General features: G+C 45.1%; 1 protein-coding gene across 5 annotated transcripts in view; it reads left to right on the forward strand.

Annotated features, from left to right (window-relative positions):
- The window catches only part of LOC115795504 (vang-like protein 1), a 65,483-nt gene that overhangs the window by 20,545 nt on the left and 26,421 nt on the right, over nucleotides 1–18,517 (forward strand). For 3 of the 5 annotated variants that reach the window (XM_030751465.1, XM_030751473.1, XM_030751486.1), the window contains exon 3: nucleotides 9,508–9,634. In XM_030751465.1, coding sequence (XP_030607325.1) covers nucleotides 9,508–9,634 — 127 coding nt within the window. Of the gene's footprint in view, nucleotides 1–9,507; nucleotides 9,635–10,212; nucleotides 10,300–15,241; nucleotides 15,468–18,517 lie in introns of those variants that run through there. The other 2 variants (XM_030751499.1, XM_030751481.1) reach the window with 2 other exon arrangements.

The following is an 18,517-nucleotide window of genomic DNA, read 5'->3' on the forward strand; positions in this document are numbered from 1 at the left end:
CTGGATTAATTAGTATGAAAGTTAAAGTAATAAAAAGGCAGCCTGTTATTAAGCTTTGGAAGTGCTGTATGTAATTGACATTAACATTGGATGGGAAAAACAGAAACAAAGCAGTATGGCTGGAGTTAAATGGTGAATTTACAATGTGAGCCTGACCTGCTCAAGCTGTAGGGAAACATTAGACACATTAGTTGGTGGAAGGTGTCACTTCACTGCAGGGTCGCCTATATGAAGCTAATGCAGATGAGCAGGCAGAACGAAGGGCTACTTATGACACTGAGTACCCCTGCAGCTCAGCTGGAGGCAGCACCCAGAGGTGCTTCTCATGACTAATTTACTCATCTCTTAAGCAGGAGGAAAAAATCTGACTCATACACTCGTCTAAAAGTAAGCTTATGATTAAGTAACACTGATTGCTATCATGACGTTTAATGAAGTCTGAATGAAGACTTCATTAATGAAGTCTAGGCACCAGTGTTTTGATCTAAGCAGGGACCACTGGATCATTGCATATCTAAATATGAATATGCTATATGTGTTCTTAGTGTCTGTGTCATGTTCATATTGTCTGTTGTCTAGTCTGTTATTTACACTGAGAGCAAAAAATCAACTAGAGCCCAGTGTGTGTGCACAAACTTGGTCAATAAAGCTGATTCTGTACTGCCGAAAAATTATAGTTTCCTCAGGAAACATAAATTTTTTAGGGTACTTAGTTTACCTGCCCATGGGACACACGTCTGAATGAAGTTTCAGGGAGATTTATCTCCCAGATGTCTCTGGTAGTGCTTTGCCTGCATGCACAAATTTGTGAAGGCTGAAAAGGGGGTGGAAAATATAGTGATCGTTCAACTAAGTTAGGTGTATCCATAGCGTTGTTATTGATCCAGGATTTTAAATGCTCACATGCAGGGATGGGAATCAGGCACTGGCTGCAGTTGGGAACCAGTTCCAAGTCCATTGGACTTTTTTTTTTGCCTTCAAACCTTTCACTTTTTTCAGTGCTCGTTTTTTTTGATAGCTAAACACTGCAAAAAAAAAAAGTGATTTCAGAAAGCTATCTCCTGCTCTGTTTTCAAACTGTTCAAACTCAGAGATAATAAATTAGATGTAGAGATGCTGAACACCTGTATAGGCCTAATTTTTATCCCCCACATAAAGAATACCGTATTTTTCGGACTATAAGCCGCTACTTTTTTCCCACGTTTTGAACCATGCGGCTTATAGCCCGGTGCGGCGTTTCTGTGGATTTTTCTTTAACCACCAGGGGGCTCTTTAGCAGGATATGAATCATGGGACGTCAAAGTTGGAAATCAAAGAAGAAAGCGCCAACAAGTGCTAGCAGCAGGCACAAAAGAGATTTTTTTCAAACTCCCTCATCATGGAAACCACAAAAAGAACTTCCTATGATGCCGCTTTTAAGTTGAGGGCTATCGACCTGGCACTACAGGAGGGAAATAGAGCCGCTGCACGTAAGCTCGGCGTGAACGAATCAATGGTGAATTGACTTGTTATAACTCAAATTTGGGGTTGTCTGTCCCCCTCTGCTGAGTGCCGAGTGCGAGAGCGGCGGAGATACCAGCGGCTTATAGCCCGGTGCGGCTTATATATGTACGTTTCCAGTTTTTTCCAAAAAATTTGTAGGTGCGGCTTATAGTATGGTGCGCTCTATAGTCCGGAAAATACGGTAAACAAGAGTCAGACCTACAAGCAGGATTAAGAAAAACATGTATATCCATCCCTTCTCACTAACACACTGTTTGTTCGGACTGTTTGGCCGATAACGAGATGCAGCAGCCTTAGAGATATGACCACCAATAAACTGATCTCAAAGTCTTTTAAAGGCTTTATTGTCCAACCAGGACAGTTTTCAAAGGGAATTTGAGACCACTGTACTATTGATACGCCAGTAAACGTATTCGCTGAGGCTTTCTTGACCTTTTGAACTGCTGTGAAAACATAAATTCATGTCAGTTGTATCGTATGGTACCGCTTCACAACAACTGCCTCAGGGTTTTTATTACAAGGTAAAGACTGTACAGGATTAGAGTAAGAGCTCTTACAATCAGACGATCCCCTATGAGCAAGCTCTCGGCAATGGTGGAATGGAAAAACGCAGGCAGGGAGGGGCAGCCACCAACCACTGGGCTCACAATCAGCTGGGAAAGATTTTTCCTTTGGGAATGTTTCTCATCATTAGTTCTATGGAAATAAAGTTCCTGGAACTTGTGTGTCAGTGTGAATAAAAATACAATTTCATGTCAAAAACAATGGTTTATTCCTTGATTATTTGCTCACCCTCCCTCACTTGCTCTACATGTATGAGTTTGTGAAAGTCTTGCTGAGTTTGTGGTGTGTTGGTTTGTACTCGACGTCACGATCCTTGTTGGCGGTGGCTGATCTGCCCGCCGGTACTTTGGCTCTGATTGCCGTGTTGACACAAAGCTCTGTGTCGCACAGGTGTGTGGGTTACCCTGCCAGCCATAGAGAGGACAAATTGGTCCACAGACAGCTTGGCATGCCACCCTAGTTGGCTGTACTTTTTCGGTAGCCTTCCTGCCACCATTCTCCTTCTGTGTGAGGTGGAGAATGGAGAATGCAATCACACTCATCCTCAGGTGTTAGAGGGAAAGGCTGCTTCCGGAGCCGAACTGGCAGGACTCTGCCCCATCCATCGTCAGTGCTCCAAAAAGCCATACCCATTTCAGGGATCCACACTGGAAGTCAAATTCCATTAATCAAATCATACCGCAGCACAATTTTGGAATACCAATGAGCGGGCTGCATGCTAATGAGGCAAGAAGAGGATGTGGTAAAAGAGACAAAGGGGGAGGAGTGCGTGTGTGTGCTGGAAGCTTGGTATCCATACGGTGCAGGGACCCCAGAAGCTTGCCGAAGGGGAATGAGAAGAGGGGAGGGTCTGCTAGACGGAGGCCAGTCTGTTCAAAACATTTGCTGGACTGTCCACACGTCTGTTCACCTCCACATTTCCTTGCAAGTTGCATATTTTAAAATGCTTTTTATTCAATTTTTGGGGTCTAACTGACATTAATTTTCCATCTTATTATTTACACATAGGCTGTCTTGCTAAAATGGGGAGGACCAGGGTTTTTTTCTTGTTTATGATTACATAGCTGGCTGTGAAATGTAAAATCATTAATTGAAACATTCGGATGAATGCTTGATTTCAGACGGCTTCAAAACAGCTTCTTTTTTGAATGATTATTAATCCATTAATAAATGCTTGAAATGGAAAAATGATTTACAGAAAAAAAAACAATATAAACCTAATTTCAAAACATTTTTTTAAAATTCAGAATTAAAAATCAGATTCTCAATCATTTCAGAAAATGCAATTTAAAATCGAATACAGATTTTTCCTGACATTTAAAATGCTAATTCCACTCCTTTTTTGATTTCCTTTTCCTATTAGCTCCTAGATTAGCTATTTGATTAGCTGTGCGAGTCGCTTCTCCGGCTGCCTGTCTGTGACTCTTTTGGTCCTTTGGAGAAAAAGTAATGCAAGTTAGCCATGCGGTGCGATGTAAGGAGCTCTCTGATTGGTTAAAGAGACACAGGCTGCCTGTCTGGAGTTTCTTGTGATGCCGTTTTTTTAGCTGATAGTTTTTGTGCTGCACAAAGACATTTAGTCTCAGTGTTCACTCTCTTAAAATGTCAAACACAGACATATGAAGAATATGAAGGCACACTGCACTGAAAGGGAGCCCCGACCCTTTGAGTGTGTACTGGTGTACTCAGCGTGACAACCTGTTTAAGGTGACGTGCTAATGTGGCTTATACTAGCATCACTGCACTCTTTTAGACTCATGTTAGCTTGTGAAAATATTATTTCCCAGCAGTACTAGTTGACTACTGTTTTTAGTAAGCCAGTGTGCTCTTCTTAAATAAAGCTTGAAGCATCGAGCGCTGTTAGAACCAATGTACATTGCTCTAACACTGTGTGTCAGTGGTTCTAACAGTTTGCTTGAAGCTTTATTTAAGAAGAGCACATTAACGCTAACCACCTCACCTCCAGTGAGGTGGTGGATAATGAGCGTGAGTGTGACAGGGGTTTAACCAATCACAGAGCTCCTTACATTGCACTGGATGGCTAACTTGCATTGAGTTTTCTCCAAAGGTCCAGAATGCTAAATGGAGAAGCTAATCCCAGAGCGAATCCAGTAGTTAATCCAGTAGCTAATAGGAAAAAGTAACTTAATTGCAAAGGAGGAGTGGTGTTGTCATTTTAAATGTCAGGAAAAATATATTCCTAATTTGATTTTTGAATGTCTTTACTTATTTCTCTTTTTAAATTGTTTTTTTTTTAATTTAGAAAATTTGTTTTTTTTTACAATGAGGGTGGCTGTAGCTCAGGGGGCAGAGCAGGTCATGTACTAATTGGAAGGTTAATGGTTCAATCCCTGGCTGCTCCAGTCTGCATGCCAAAATATCCCCGGGCAAAATACTGTTGCTCTCCAGTTTCACTAATAGTTAACAAGTTTGCGTCTTCCATATGAACTACTGGCAACCACCAGTGCCAGTATTTTGCATGGTAACTACTGGCAATTGCAAGCAATCGCAAGTTTCCCGTGGTTGCCAGATGGTTGCTGACCAGTCTCTAGGTCTTGTGCTTTGTAAGTAACGCTCGGATACAGCTCTAGGTTGTACGTCTGACATGCTCTAAATTGTCACTGAAATAGCTTAGCTTTTATTTTTTTGCTTTTAATATAGCTTTCTGCTACTTTCCAGTCTTCTTTGGTAGCTGCAACCTTTTCCTTACTTATCCCCCAGGGCAATGACCTTGAAGTAGGATCACTGCTTTGTGAGCCCTGCTGCTCCTCCCTGTTCCCTCCTCTACAGCACTTCTCTCCAATTAATAAGCATAATCAGTGGTGGCGTTTGACTGATGAGCACTCCCTCTGGAATAACCATCAGCACAGCGATGATGGGAGTTGTAATAATATTTAAAGTAATAATGATGGTGGTAATATATTTAAAGGCTTACATCCACCTCCTAATCTCCTGGATTTATTAGATAAGAACATGTCAGTCACTTTGTCTGTGAAGTGGATTGCTGCAGGCTATTGAAAATGAGCTTTCTCTCACTGCACACAGGTTTCAAACATTAGTCCCTCTTGTGATTTTCCTGCACTAAAGCGAGTCCATATTTAAAAAGGAAGGGCAAGAATAGAGGCGGAAAGCAGGCTGGGCGGCACCCTTTAATGAAAACACTTGGATCCAGTGCAGCTCCACTGCTGCCAGTCATACACAGCTTCCTCCATTACCGCTGCAGGCAGGATGTCCTGTACATTATGAATATGAATGGTTATTGTGTGTAGCATTCAAGGGTCACTTGAGTTTTTCATGAATAGTTCATTATAAGGTTGATAGTGATGGGACCAGATCTTATTTAGCCGTAAGAGGCTTTTATTGTGTTAATGCCAGACTGCAAAGATTAAAACTGATCTCATCAATATTTGATTTTAATATCAGAACAAATCAGCATGTAGAATGTAAAGGGTACTGCACATACTGACAAAACCGCAAGTTCCCATTGAATCTACAGGCCCACTGGGCACCTTTGAGGCCATTGTTTTGGATTTAGCAAGTGCTATAATGTTTCACCATATCTGCTTTAAATAAACTCAAGTAGCCAAAAAAAGATCAGCTCATGCGGGTGTCAAAAGAAATGCCTCATATGCTTGAGTGTCTTAATATAAAGCAGGATGAAAAAGCCTCTTCCATTGTGGAAATTAGGTTTGTTACACTGCTTTTCCAGTGTTGCTCATACAAAAGAAGTGATTACCAGGAAACAGCAAGCTTAGAGACTGCAGGAAACTCATTAGTGTTTAGCATGACAAAGAATTCAGCATCAAGAAAAATCCTTCTGTCTTTAGACATACAGCTTAAAAGAAAAGAAAGATCATAAAATGTTTTGTTTTATTTACCTGCCTGTTTGTCTGGTCATCTTTTTGCTGCATCTTTATGCCTATAAGAGGTCTGACAGCCTTGCCTCTGACGCACAGTACCTGAGAAATATAGCTTCTCTTATAAAAACTGAACTTGAAGCAGTGCAGTCTATTTGTAGAGATGGTTTTGCTGCATTTTAATCTGGTCCTGTTACTAAAACTGTAACAGAATGTATGTTTGGCCAAATGTCAGCAGCTGGAGGAGAAAGGAGACAGATGAGGGATTAAAGGGGCTGTCTGGCTTTTCTCTGGTAATGGAACTGCAGAGTGGGCTCGCTGCCATGTAGCAATGGTGATGCTGGGCAGAGGATGGGGAAACCTGCCATTCATGCTCTATACAGGATTAGTGCAGCTCATATATTGCAGTATGACATGGTCGGAAGACCTTATGGAGGGTTTAAAGTTATCTTTTTGAGCATAAGTGGATGATATTAGCTGAACATCTTAAGTTAAAAGAGTATCAAGTCATTTGTTTTATTTATTTGCTTTTCTTTAGTTTTCCTAATTCTTTCAGGCTGTTTTATAAAGTATTCGGCCCCCTTGAACTTTTCAACCTTTTGCCACATTTCAGGCTTCAAACATAAAGATATAAAATTTTAATTTTTTGTGAAGCATCAACAACAAGTGGATCACAATTGTGAAGTGGAATGAAATTTATTGGATGTGTCAAACTTTTTTAACAAAAAACTGAAAAGTGGGGCGTGCAATATTATTCGGCCCCTTTACTTTCAGTGCAGCAAACTCACTCCAGAAGTTCAGTGAGGATCTCTGAATGATCCAATGTTGTCCCAAATGACTGATGATGATCAATAGAATCCACCTGTGTGTAATCAAGTCTCCGTATAAATGCACCTGCTCTGTGATAGTCTCAGGGTTCTGTTCAAAGCGCAGAGAGCATCATGAAGACCAAGGAACACACCAGGCAGGTCCGAGCTACTGTTGTGGAGAAGTTCAAAGCCGGATTTGGATACAAAAAGATTTCCCAAGCTTTAAACATCTCAAGGAGCACTGTGCAAGCAATCATATTGAAATGGAAGGAGTATCAGACCACTGCAAATCTACCAAGACCCGGCCGTCCCTCTAAACTTTCATCTCAAACAAGGAGAAGACTGATCAGAGATGCAGCCAAGAGGCCCATGATCACTCTGGATGAACTGCAGAGATCTACAGCTGAGGTGGGAGAGTCTGTCCATAGGACAACAATCAGTCGTACACTGCACAAATCTGGCCTTTATGGAAGAGTGGCAAGAAGAAAGCCGTTTCTCAAAGATATCCACAAAAAGTCTCGTTTAAAGTTTGCCACAAGCCACCTGGGAGACACACCAAACATGTGGAAGAAGGTGCTCTGGTCAGATGAAACCAAAATCGAACTGTTTGGCCACAATGCAAAATGATATGTTTGGCATTAAAGCAACACAGCTCATCACCCTGAACACACCATCCCCACTGTCAAACATGGTGGTGGCAGCATCATGGTTTGGGTTTGCTTTTCAGGGACAGGGAAGATGGTCAAAATTGATGGGAAGATGGATGGGGCCAAATACAAGACCATTCTGGAAGAAAACCTGTTGGAGTCTGCAAGAGACCTGAGACTGGGACGGAGATTTATCTTCCAACAAGACAATGATCCAAAACATAAAGCCAAATCTACAATGGAATGGTTCCCAAATAAACGTATCCAGGTGTCAAGTCAAAGTCCAGACCTGAATCCAATCGAGAATCTGTGGAAAGAGCTGAAGACTGCTGTTCACAAACGCTCTCCATCCAACCTCACTGAGCTCGAGCTGTTTTACAAGGAAGAATGGGAAAGAATTTCAGTCTCTCGATGTGCAACACTGATAGAGACATACCCCAAGCCTCTTGCAGCTGTAATTGCAGCAAAAGGTGGCGCTACAAAGTATTAACGCAAGGGGGCCGAATAATATTGCACGCCCCACTTTTCAGTGTTTTATTTGTTAAAAAAGTTTGACACATCCAATAAATTTCATTCCACTTCACGATTGTGTCCCACTTGTTGTTGATTCTTCACAAAAAATTTAAATTTTTTTTCTTTATGTTTGAAGGCTGAAATGTGGCAAAAGGTTGAAAAGTTCAAGGGGGCCGAATACTTTCGCAAGGCACTGTATGTGTAAAAACTATGACTGGTGACTGTAGGTGTAGAATGCTAATTTAGTGCAGGGTGCAAGTCGACATGTTTGCTTCCTGTAGGTAAAAAAACCCCCAAAAAATAAACCACTTTTGCTCTTTTAAAATAAATATTATACACAAAATATGTGGGTCATTTTAGGCACAGTGAGGTCACCACATCAGATCGTCTGCCTCCATCTCACCCTATCCTCTGCATGTCCTCCTTCATTACATTCACGAGCCTTCTCTGTGGTCTTTCTCTTTTCCTTCTGCCTGGCAGCTCCATCTTCAACATCCTTTGTCTAACATGTCCACTATCCTTCCTCTGCATTTGTCCAAACCATTTCTAATCCTGTCCCTCCTGTTCACACTCAATGAAAATCTCTGCCAGCTACAGCTCTGCCTCCTGTCTCTTTGTCAGTTCCACCATCTCCAAACCGTACATCATAGTAACTCTCACATCCATCAGGAGAATATAATACATAGTTTGGACATGTTTCAAGCAGGTCATGTTTTTTGGCAGCATTTGCATGTGTGTGTTCTGTCTGTAAACACGATAGCGTAAAAATGTTTGAATGAATTGTGATAAAACTTTGTAGGGGTGCAGAGTGGGGTCATGTGATATTCAAAACTATGCTTCTTACTGCCATTGTTTATAAGCATATAGGGATTGATATATCATGTTACTTGGGCCTCTGACCTCTTCTCCAAGGTCAAATAAGGTCAAACTTTCATAAGTCAATTGGAGGAGCTCCAGAGGAGTGCTGTGGTGAATATTACACAGGCCAGAATGCCTGTGTAATAATAATCTTTAAAACTATTTAAAATTCTACTGCCTTTGTTTATATTGGCAGCATTTAGGGTGGCTGTGGCTCAGGAGGTAGGAGCAGGTCATCTACTAATTGGAAGGTTGGTGGTTCGATTCCTGGCTGCTCCAGTCTGCATGCCAAAGTATCCTTGAGCAAGATACTGAACCCCAAGCTGCTCTTCGATGCAACGGTCGGAGTCTGAATGTCTGAATGTTAGACAGTAATCACGTAGCTGTAGAAGGAAGTGTTTGTGTGAATGGGTCTGAATGGGTAAATGCAACTGTGTTCTTTAAAGCACTTTGAGTGCTCAGCTAGAGTAGAAAAGCACTATATATGAGCTAGTCCATTTACCAGTTAGGAAATGATACTGGTATATGGGGATTCTAAATGTCACATTATTGTTTGCATCCAAATATCATGTCACATGTCACACACTGACCTCACTTTTGCTTCTTGTTTTATGTGTGATTTTGATCTTTAAAATAGTCCATGGAAGAACCCTGCTCACATAAGATCGTGTTCTGTTCAGGTTTTTTACGCTGTTAGTTCTTTAAGGCAACATTCACTCACTAATCACAGTTTTTGCGCTTTACTTTGTCTTTCAGAGAGCGAAGCCGGGACCGCCACAAGCCGCGCAGCAAAGACAGCCGCTCAGAAAAGTCTGTGACGATTAACACGCCGCCAGCAGAGCCGCTGCTGGGTGACTCAGCTGTGCGGGGGGAGCAGGTCCAGGTAGGACTGAATACAGACACAGACGCTGCACAGTCACTACCGCGCTACCTGTTACACTTACGGTTTCACTGACAGAATCACAGCTCAGCTTCTGCGCATTCAGCGTTTACAGTGGATGACCTCTCATCAGGGTCCTCTCGAGTTGCTGCGAGAGCTCTGCTACAGTGATTTGTATAGGATTTGGAGCACAGGAGATTTATCACTCACAAGTCAGAATGAGTTGGAATGATAATTGTGTTTCTAAGCCTGGAATGGGACGGGGCCATCTGGTATTTCAGGGCAAAAGCCAGGAGGGCCAGTCCACTTGTGTCGAGATCTGGGCCGCGGCTTTCCAGAAGCCTGTTTCTGAAAACTTCTGCAACAGGATATGGACGCAGCCAGCTTGTTCTCTCGACAGTAAAACTGTTAAACCCACCTCATTGAAGGCAGGCTCTGCATTTCACAGCAGGAGCTGGGTCAGTTTATGAAATGCAGCAGCAGTAGGTGGGGAGATTGTTTCAGCGGCCCCCTCTGAAATGGACCAGGCCGAGTGACACAGCAGCTAAGCTGGCTTTGACTCTGGAAATTCAGTCTTCCCTCAGAAATCATGCTGACTCTGACTTCCATGATTGCGAGCTCAAAATATGGATTATGTGATGGATTATTTGATAGAAGAAAAGTATAAGGTAGGCAACATTATAAGTTATTCCAGCTTACATATTTGCTGAGCATCTGGTACTATATAGGCTGCACCATCTGCCTTTTGTTTCGTTTGTGTCTAACAGAAAGTCTAATGACTCACGTTTAAATTTCGTGCAGCAGGCAGACATTTGATTGCGTTGCTTGGATTCAGATAAAAGGCAGACGGATCAGATAGCGCTGTGTAAACTGGGCCGGCTGGCTGCAAGTTGGCCTGTCAAGACGTGAAATTGCAGGTAGCACTTGAGGAGTACATGACTTCTTAGTCACTGTGGAAGAAACTGAGTAGCAGCCAGTTAGTTTCCTTGTTTTGTGTGGTCTTGTTGATCCATAACACAATTAATTTGAGCATCCCTTAAATAAAGAGAACGGATAGGTTGCGGTTAAGCACTTTAATGCACTGAAAAATTCTTTTCAAAATGGGTGATAAACAAAAATATTGATGTAATGATTGATTGATTGCATTAATTAAATTAACCTTTTAGATCCTGCAGTTTGGCATGTTCACAACCAGTTTACAATCCCACTTATTTTTAAATGAATGAAACCCCCCCCCCCAGCCCCCCCAGCCCTACCAAACATGATGCAAATAGTACATTACAGAGTTGCAAAATGAAAGTAAAAGCAGACGTTTCCCACAGGCAGTGCTGGGTGACTCATAGTTGAGCTTTTTTTGTGGCTTGGTTGAACATTAAATGATGTCAGTTGCACTGAATGGAGAGACTCTTCACACTTATTCGCACATATTCCTATTAGCAGTATATGAGTGTTTAAACATCAGCTCACTAAAACCGAACCTCATGGGACACCTCACAGCTTTAACATATTAGTAAGTGAATTATACTGATGTGCTGCCGCTCCAGTAAGTCTCCTCCTGGGGTAAGACAGACTCCAGCTCGACTGTCTTGGGCTGCAACTGGCAGCTGAAGTCCATGTTTTGCTTTAAGCCAGAGGGCAACTTTAACCAGAAGCTACAGCAGGTGGAAAACGGGTACATGTGGAGGTCACTGAGGCTGCAGAACAGAATAAAAAATATATTTGAACCTGCCCTTCATGATGGCTGAGCTGGAGTCAGTCTGTGGGACATGAATCCCCCTGGAGAGGCAGCTGAACGCATTGTTGACTCATGTGTTTGTCACACACAGTACTCATAAGTGCACATACAGTAATTATAAGTGCACAGAAATTGCTGATGGCATGAATGGAATCAGAATTGAAATGTAACTCTGTAGCAGACACTGCTTGATGTTTCTGAGTGATTCATTTTGTTATGCTGGATTTGATTTTGTGGTTTTTGGAGTAGCTGATCAGCTTAGTCGATGATGGCAGCTTATAATGTTTGAGGTCACACTGATCCAGAGGACGGAGCCCTTCACTGCTTCATCGCTGTCCTCTCTCTGTACAGGATGCTCTTTATCAGTAGGTGCCGTTCCAAACCTTGTTGTGTAACTTTATATTTTAAATGATTGAATTTGTGACTACTTACAGTCAGTTGCCGTCTTCAAAACAACTTTGGTGCATCAAGATGGCGGCAATCTAATTATCTGCTATTTGAAATGAGGCTGTTCTTCTTCTGTTGCACTTTTAAAGGTCAAACTTGCTGCTGGCATGAGTCCGATGCATTAACGGAAGAAGTCATAAATTTTAGCCTTTGTTTATCCAAGAGGGACCTGTCCCTGTAGCCAAACCGTCTGAAACCGCGGACCTCATCAAGTGTTCGGCTTAACCAGCTGAGGGGAAATGATGGCAAACACAAACAATCCAACATTCGCCATCATTTACTGACGTAGCTGGCACTCGCTTTCCCTTGTGGCAAGACTTGTTAGCAGAGCTCGTGCATGTGTGACTGTGTTTTTTCATCTGCATACTGTGCCTAATTTTAACAGATGACAGGATTTGCCACACAGCATAGCCATTCTTAGTATTTTGCTCTTCATATCTTATTCATGCCGTGGCCTGCAGTAGCGCTGCTGACAGGGCGGGGAGCGTTTGGCTTTAGTTTGAGTAATCAGAGCAGCCAATTCTACTGAGGGAGAGGCTCAGCACAAATCCCTGTGCGTGTGCTTGTGGTGCAGGTCTGCTGTCTCACATATGTTTGTGTGTGTGTGTGGGATGTTTGTTTTTTTTTTTCCCCTCCCTTGTCTGCATGTGTCAGTCTCATCCCAGAGTCTCACAGTGCAGCACTGCGCTCATTACTCCGCTGCCGAGACTTAATCAGCGTCTTGGCTGGCAGAGCAGTACATCGCTCCGGGCAGGGATGTCCTCACGATCCAGCGGAAAAGTTTCTGATGACTGTGTCTGTGATGCCTCACCACGGGAAGCATAAAGAATAAAGTATTAATGACATAGAAACAAATCTAAATAAATTAAAAAATGTATTAATGTTATTCACATAATTAGACTTGTTTGATTTGAGCTTAGCGTGGGAGTCTTTGCGGTTGTTTCCGGTTGCACTTCTTTCTCCTTTCTCTGCTCTCTGTTTTACTGCGTGTGCAGATTGGAGGAGGAGAGAAACAGGTGTTACCATAAGTTTGTGGTTAAGTCACACACTGCTGCAAACAAACAAGCAGAAGTTGCTGGCTCACCTCCAAACTGCTGACTCTTTTTTCTTAACCATCTTCCATGCTGCGTAAGCTCAGTCTACTGACTCCTTTTTCTGAGTCACTAGCAGACTGATACCGGATCCAAATATTGGACTGATTTACCCCTACTTCAAATCACCAGGGTGGCTTGATACATCTGAACCGAACCCTTTTGAAGAGCCAGGCTGTATGCTATTGTGAGAATCTGGCAAATGCACTCCAAGTTCTCTCAAGTGCACTAAAATCTTGAGGTGGCTAAGTGTGGTGCCGTAAAGTGTCTGTGGGAAGTGCAGCGTGAAATGACAGTGGGCGCCTGCACCTTCTGTTGATGGACTGACAGGGTCAGTTTATGCTGCTGTTATTGTTGTACGTAACTGGATACTGGAATGTGTAGTAAGCGGTGGATCAGGTGAGTGTAGCAGGACGGCTTAGGAGTGTGTTGTGGAGCTGTATTGTATGAGGTGTCAAACAGGAGAAATGTGATATGTTTAAACCGTAAGGCGTTCTTTGAGAATTAGCATCTTGCTATCAAAGCCGATGGAGAGAGCGCATTGAGCCGGGTATATTTTTACATGTTTATGTGCAGGTCAGGGAAACTCACATTTTTGTACAACTTTGCACCTTACATGCAGATTTAGGCCAGTAAACACCTTATAATGCTTTTTGTGTCTCTCTCTCTTCATGTAGCTAATTCCTTGAAGTTGCACACGTCCCTTCTTTACCGCCTTTCATCTTCTTCCATAACTTGCTCCCCCTCCACCTCCTGCTCTTTCACCTTTTCTCTCACCCTCCCTGCAGCCTGATTTATTCAGTCCAGTTAAACACAGCTGCGGTATGATCTCAGCTGTTGCCCAGCTAGAGCTTCAGTATGGTCAGAGTGGCACAGACTACGGCACAGGTAGCTCTGCTGCCCCGGACTCTAGCAAGCATGTCAGGTTCTTGGAACAGGCAGAGTGCTTGTGTTGGTGTTTTGGATGTCTGCTCTGTGGTGAGTGCCTCCTGGCTCAGTCTCCTGTGAGGGAGAATCCCGCAGAGCTTCATGGTTATCCCGGAGCTTTGTGTGTGTCTGTGTCTGTGCTTGTTGTGAACTGCATGTTACGGCCAGGCTGCAAGCTCCGTGGGTGGGGAGAGAGAAGAGAGAAAAATGCTATGCTGCTGTAGATTTGGAAGGTGGTTTTTGATGTGTTAGTATTTTTTATGCCTTTTAGTAAGTGGACAGGACTCATGGAGGAAGGAAACAACATTTCTGTGGGGCAAACAGCACAGGCACCATCCAGAGAGCCAAACCAATCACGCTTCAGTCAGGTCCATCTCTGAATTTCATATATACTGTATAAACTTTATTTTAAAAAGTCTGAGGCATATAAGTGTAATTGGATTCAGAGTTACTGAAGCAGGAGGAAGTTGTGTCTTTATTGGGGACGGTTTTCAGCTGTGTATTAATACACATTTGTTGCCCCAGTGAATATTCACATTTGCAGGATGATGGCTGTCAAAATAAACTTGAGTGTGAGTGTTCGTGGTAATGAAGGAAGAGTCAGTGTGGCTCACTGATGTTTAAAGGTTTTTGCACAAGTGGAATAAGATGAATTTGACTTGGGCATACAAAATACTCGTTAGTAGGATATGTTCATGAATGTGTTTAGAATCTCACCTGACCTATATTTTTAAGGCATGCCATCAGTTGGTTGTTTTACTTTGCCCACATGCACTTAATCACACATTGACACACATGCCAGTGGCAGCACGGTGACACCACAGTGCTCACTGGGTCAGAAGCAATGGACAGAGAGTGGTGCTGAGGCAAGAGATAAGCAGAGAATGAGGAGGATGGGAGAGGACGCCTTGAGGGAAGGAGGGAGGAAGGAAACGGGAGTGGGAGAAACATACCTTTGGGTGGATGGCAGTGGCATCTAATTGGTGGGTTATTTGTTGTTATCCTCAGTGGGCTCAGATATTTGTTTATCGTGCTCATCTACTTCTCTTTCTGCCCCTCTCGCTCTCCCCTCTTTCTCCGGCCCATCAATCCTTTTTATCCCCCTCCATCCCTGCTGCTGTCAGGACAGCCCATGTGATTGTCTCCTCACTCCCCCACTCCCCAGCTTCTCTTCCTCGCTCCTGCTCTTCGCAGTCCCTCTCTCTCTGTCTTCTTCAATAAAGCCCCTTACATTGTGTGCCAAGTGAGCACACAGTCCCATACAGTACCTCCTGGGGCATGATGGGAGAGATTTCTATATAAAGACGGATAAAGCGAAGGGCTGGGCTGCAGATCGGGTGAGAGTCAGGGAGGTCACATACACACAGTGGCAGTCTGGGATGGATGAGGGGAAGGAAAGCAGCGACTGAGTACTGACAGGACATTAGCGTGAGCCGGACTGAGGTTAGGTTTGGTAGGCGAGGAGTTCAGGATGCAGACGCCAGCAGTGATAGACGCGGGGGATGTACTGCAGGTGCTCGAGGTTTGTGAGGCTGCAGAGGAAATTAAAGAAGTTATTGTCACAACATTAGAAGAAGGCTCGAACACTAACTCAACTCCAGTGGCCAGCTGTGGAGCAGCAACCAAACCAAGCCAGGTAAGACCGACAGGTCCAGCTCGCTGATACGCTCCCTGACTCGCTGGCTCGTGTACTGACTGAAGTTGTTATCCTGCCTTTAGCAAAGTGTGTTTGCTTTTCATGCTTAGAGTGGCTTCATTTCTTAATGAAATCATTTCATCGGGATACACATCCACTCAGGGGTAATGTTTACTTTATGGTATAGTGGGTATATATTTTGTGTGTAAGTGCTGTAACAAAACAGACAGCTGCACCACCGGATGTTTGTAAATGCAACATCACTACCCGCACATTCATCATATATTAAGAATACATATTACTGTTAAGCAGACGAGAGGCCATTTTTTTACACTGATAAAGTAAATGTTTGTTTCACCATATTGAGATATGCAATTCTGTCTGCCACCAACTAAGGAATCAAACTAAGGTGATTTCAAAACCCAGACAGAAAGATTGTAGCTATGAAAGCGCTCCACCTGCAGTGGCTGAAATGGTGGCTGCTGCAAGTGTCATGTCCTGGGCCGTTGGCCCAGCGTTTTGTTAGTTTATTTCCTAGTGTTGTGATATGTCTGCGTCTCTGTCCTGAGTCTGTGCCTGTTCCCCGTGTTTAGTCAGTATGTTCCTTGGTTTGTCACTTCCTGTTTATTTTGACAGTCTGGTTTTCCTGTGCTTTGCGTTCAGCTTTGCTTCCCCTGTGTAATTAGTTTCATTTGCCTCACCTGTTGTTCCCTGCTGTTTCCTCTTGCCCTGATTACCCAGTGTGTACTTAAGCCCTCAGTTTTGTTTTGTTCTCTGTTGCGTCGTTGATGTTTTGTGCCCGCATGTTCCTGTGTTCCCTGTGCCTGCCCTTCGTCTCCCTGTGCCTCCCTTCCAAGGTTTTTGTATTTGTGTTTCCCCGTTGAAATAAATCCCCTTTTTAGTTATGTTTGCTTCTGGAGTCCTTCATGTGAGTCCTTCCTCGTCCGTTTCCTCCCCGGCCATGACAGAACGACGCAACCATTACAAAACCCCCTCCGGCTCCAATTTTTTCGACGGCACTCGTCTAGCGCTGGGGGGCCCGGCGTCTTTGAACAGTCCCCGTCATCGTCACTCACCTGCCTCCCCTTTCGCTGATCCCTCCCTTCCTCGGCAGCCGCGGAGGAGAGGGAGTTCCCGGCAGCAACGGCGGAAGGCACCCCGAGACCCGAGCGGTATAACGCCGCGGACCGCTTCACCACTTCACACCCAATCCTCCGTTTCCGTGAGTAACACTGGCTTCAACGCTACTATGCCTGCGGACAATTATTCCCGTCACCCCCCTGCCTTTCCCCTCCCTGAGGTGGCAAAGCAGACCATTATCTGTTGGGTGGATTCACTGGTTATGGACCTTCTGGCTGACCCATGTGAGCAGGAACAGCAACAGCTCACGGCCCAGCTGCAAGGGCTAGTCGATGATTACCCTTGGTTATTTGGCTCTCTGCATGGGTTAGTGCAGGATTTCTTAACCTCCACCCTTCACCTACAGCAGTCCCCAGTGTCAGCTCATTCTCAGTCCCCAGTGTCAGCGCATTCTCAGTGCCCGGTGTCAGCTGTGTCTCAGTCTCCCCAGTCAGCTGTGCCTCAGGCTGCTTCCACGCAGTCAGCTCCTCTCCCTAGCTCACAGTCAGTCTCCTCGCAGTCAGTCTCCTCGCAGTCAGTCTCCTCGCAGTCAGTCTCCTCGCAGTCAGTCTCCTCGCAGTCAGTCTCCTCGCAGTCAGTCTCCTCGCAGTCAGTCTCCTCGCAGTCAGCTCTAACGCCCTTAGCTCCTGCTCTCTCTAGCTCGCAGTCTGCTCTTTCTGTCTCCCGGCCTGCTTCCACGCGGCCAGTTTTGACGTACTCAGGCCCCTCTAGCCTTCAGTCGGTTTCCCTAATGTCTGTTCACCCTAGCACTCTGTCAGTTCCTCCAGTGTCAGTTCCTCCAGTGTCAGCTCCTCCTCAGTCGCAGTGTTCCCAGTCAGCTGTAGCTCCAGCTCCTCCTCAGTCGCAGTGTTCCCAGTCAGCTGTAGCTCCAGCTCCTCCTCAGTCGCAGTGTTCCCAGTCAGCTGTAGCTCCAGCTCCTCCTCAGTCGCAGTGTTCCCAGTCAGCTGTAGCTCCAGCTCCTCCTCAGTCGCAGTGTTCCCAGTCAGCTGTAGCTCCAGCTCCTCCTCAGTCGCAGTGTTCCCAGTCAGCTGTAGCTCCAGCTCCTCCTCAGTCGCAGTGTTCCCAGTCAGCTGTAGCTCCAGCTCCTCCTCAGTCGCAGTGTTCCCAGTCAGCTGTAGCTCCAGCTCCTCCTCAGTCGCAGTGTTCCCAGTCAGCTGTAGCTCCAGCTCCTCCTCAGTCGCAGTGTTCCCAGTCAGCTGTAGCTCCAGCTCCTCCTCAGTCGCAGTGTTCCCAGTCAGCTGTAGCTCCAGCTCCTCCTCAGTCGCAGTGTTCCCAGTCAGCTGTAGCTCCAGCTCCTCCTCAGTCGCAGTGTTCCCAGTCAGCTGTAGCTCCAGCTCCTCGTCAGTCGCAGTGTTCCCAGTCAGCTGTAGCTCCAGCTCCTCCTCAGTCGCAGTCTCAGACCCCTCAGTTAGCTCCAGCTCCCTCTGCTCACCCTGCTCCCGCTCCCTTGGTTCCAGCTCCCCCTGCACCCGTACCTGTTCCGCGGGTGGGGGCAGCCACGGACGGGCTGACCTCTGCACCCGTACCTGTTCCGCGGGTGGGGGCAGCCACGGACGGGCTGACCTCTGCACCCGTTCCTGTTCCGCGGGTGGGGGCAACCAGGTCCAAGCCTTCGCATCGGTTTTCTGTGTTAGCTGCAGCAGCAGGGTCTCAGTCAGCTCTAGCTCCAGTCGCTCTCCCTCGCCTTCAGTCAGCTCCAGTAACTCTTCCTCGGTCCCCAGTGTCAGCTGTTTCAGTGCCCTCTCAGTCAGTTCCCTCAGCCCCTGTCTTAGTTCCTTCGGTTTTGGTCCCAGTTCCCTCAGCTCCTGCTCCTTCTGTAGCTCCAGTAGTGTCAGCTCCCTCTCAGGCCCCAGTGTCAGCGAGCTCTCGGTCTGTCTCCACACAGCCAGATCTCCCTAGCTCTCGGTCTG

Source organism: Archocentrus centrarchus, chromosome 2, assembly GCF_007364275.1.
Source record: "Archocentrus centrarchus isolate MPI-CPG fArcCen1 chromosome 2, fArcCen1, whole genome shotgun sequence".
Lineage (NCBI taxonomy): Eukaryota > Metazoa > Chordata > Actinopteri > Cichliformes > Cichlidae > Archocentrus > Archocentrus centrarchus.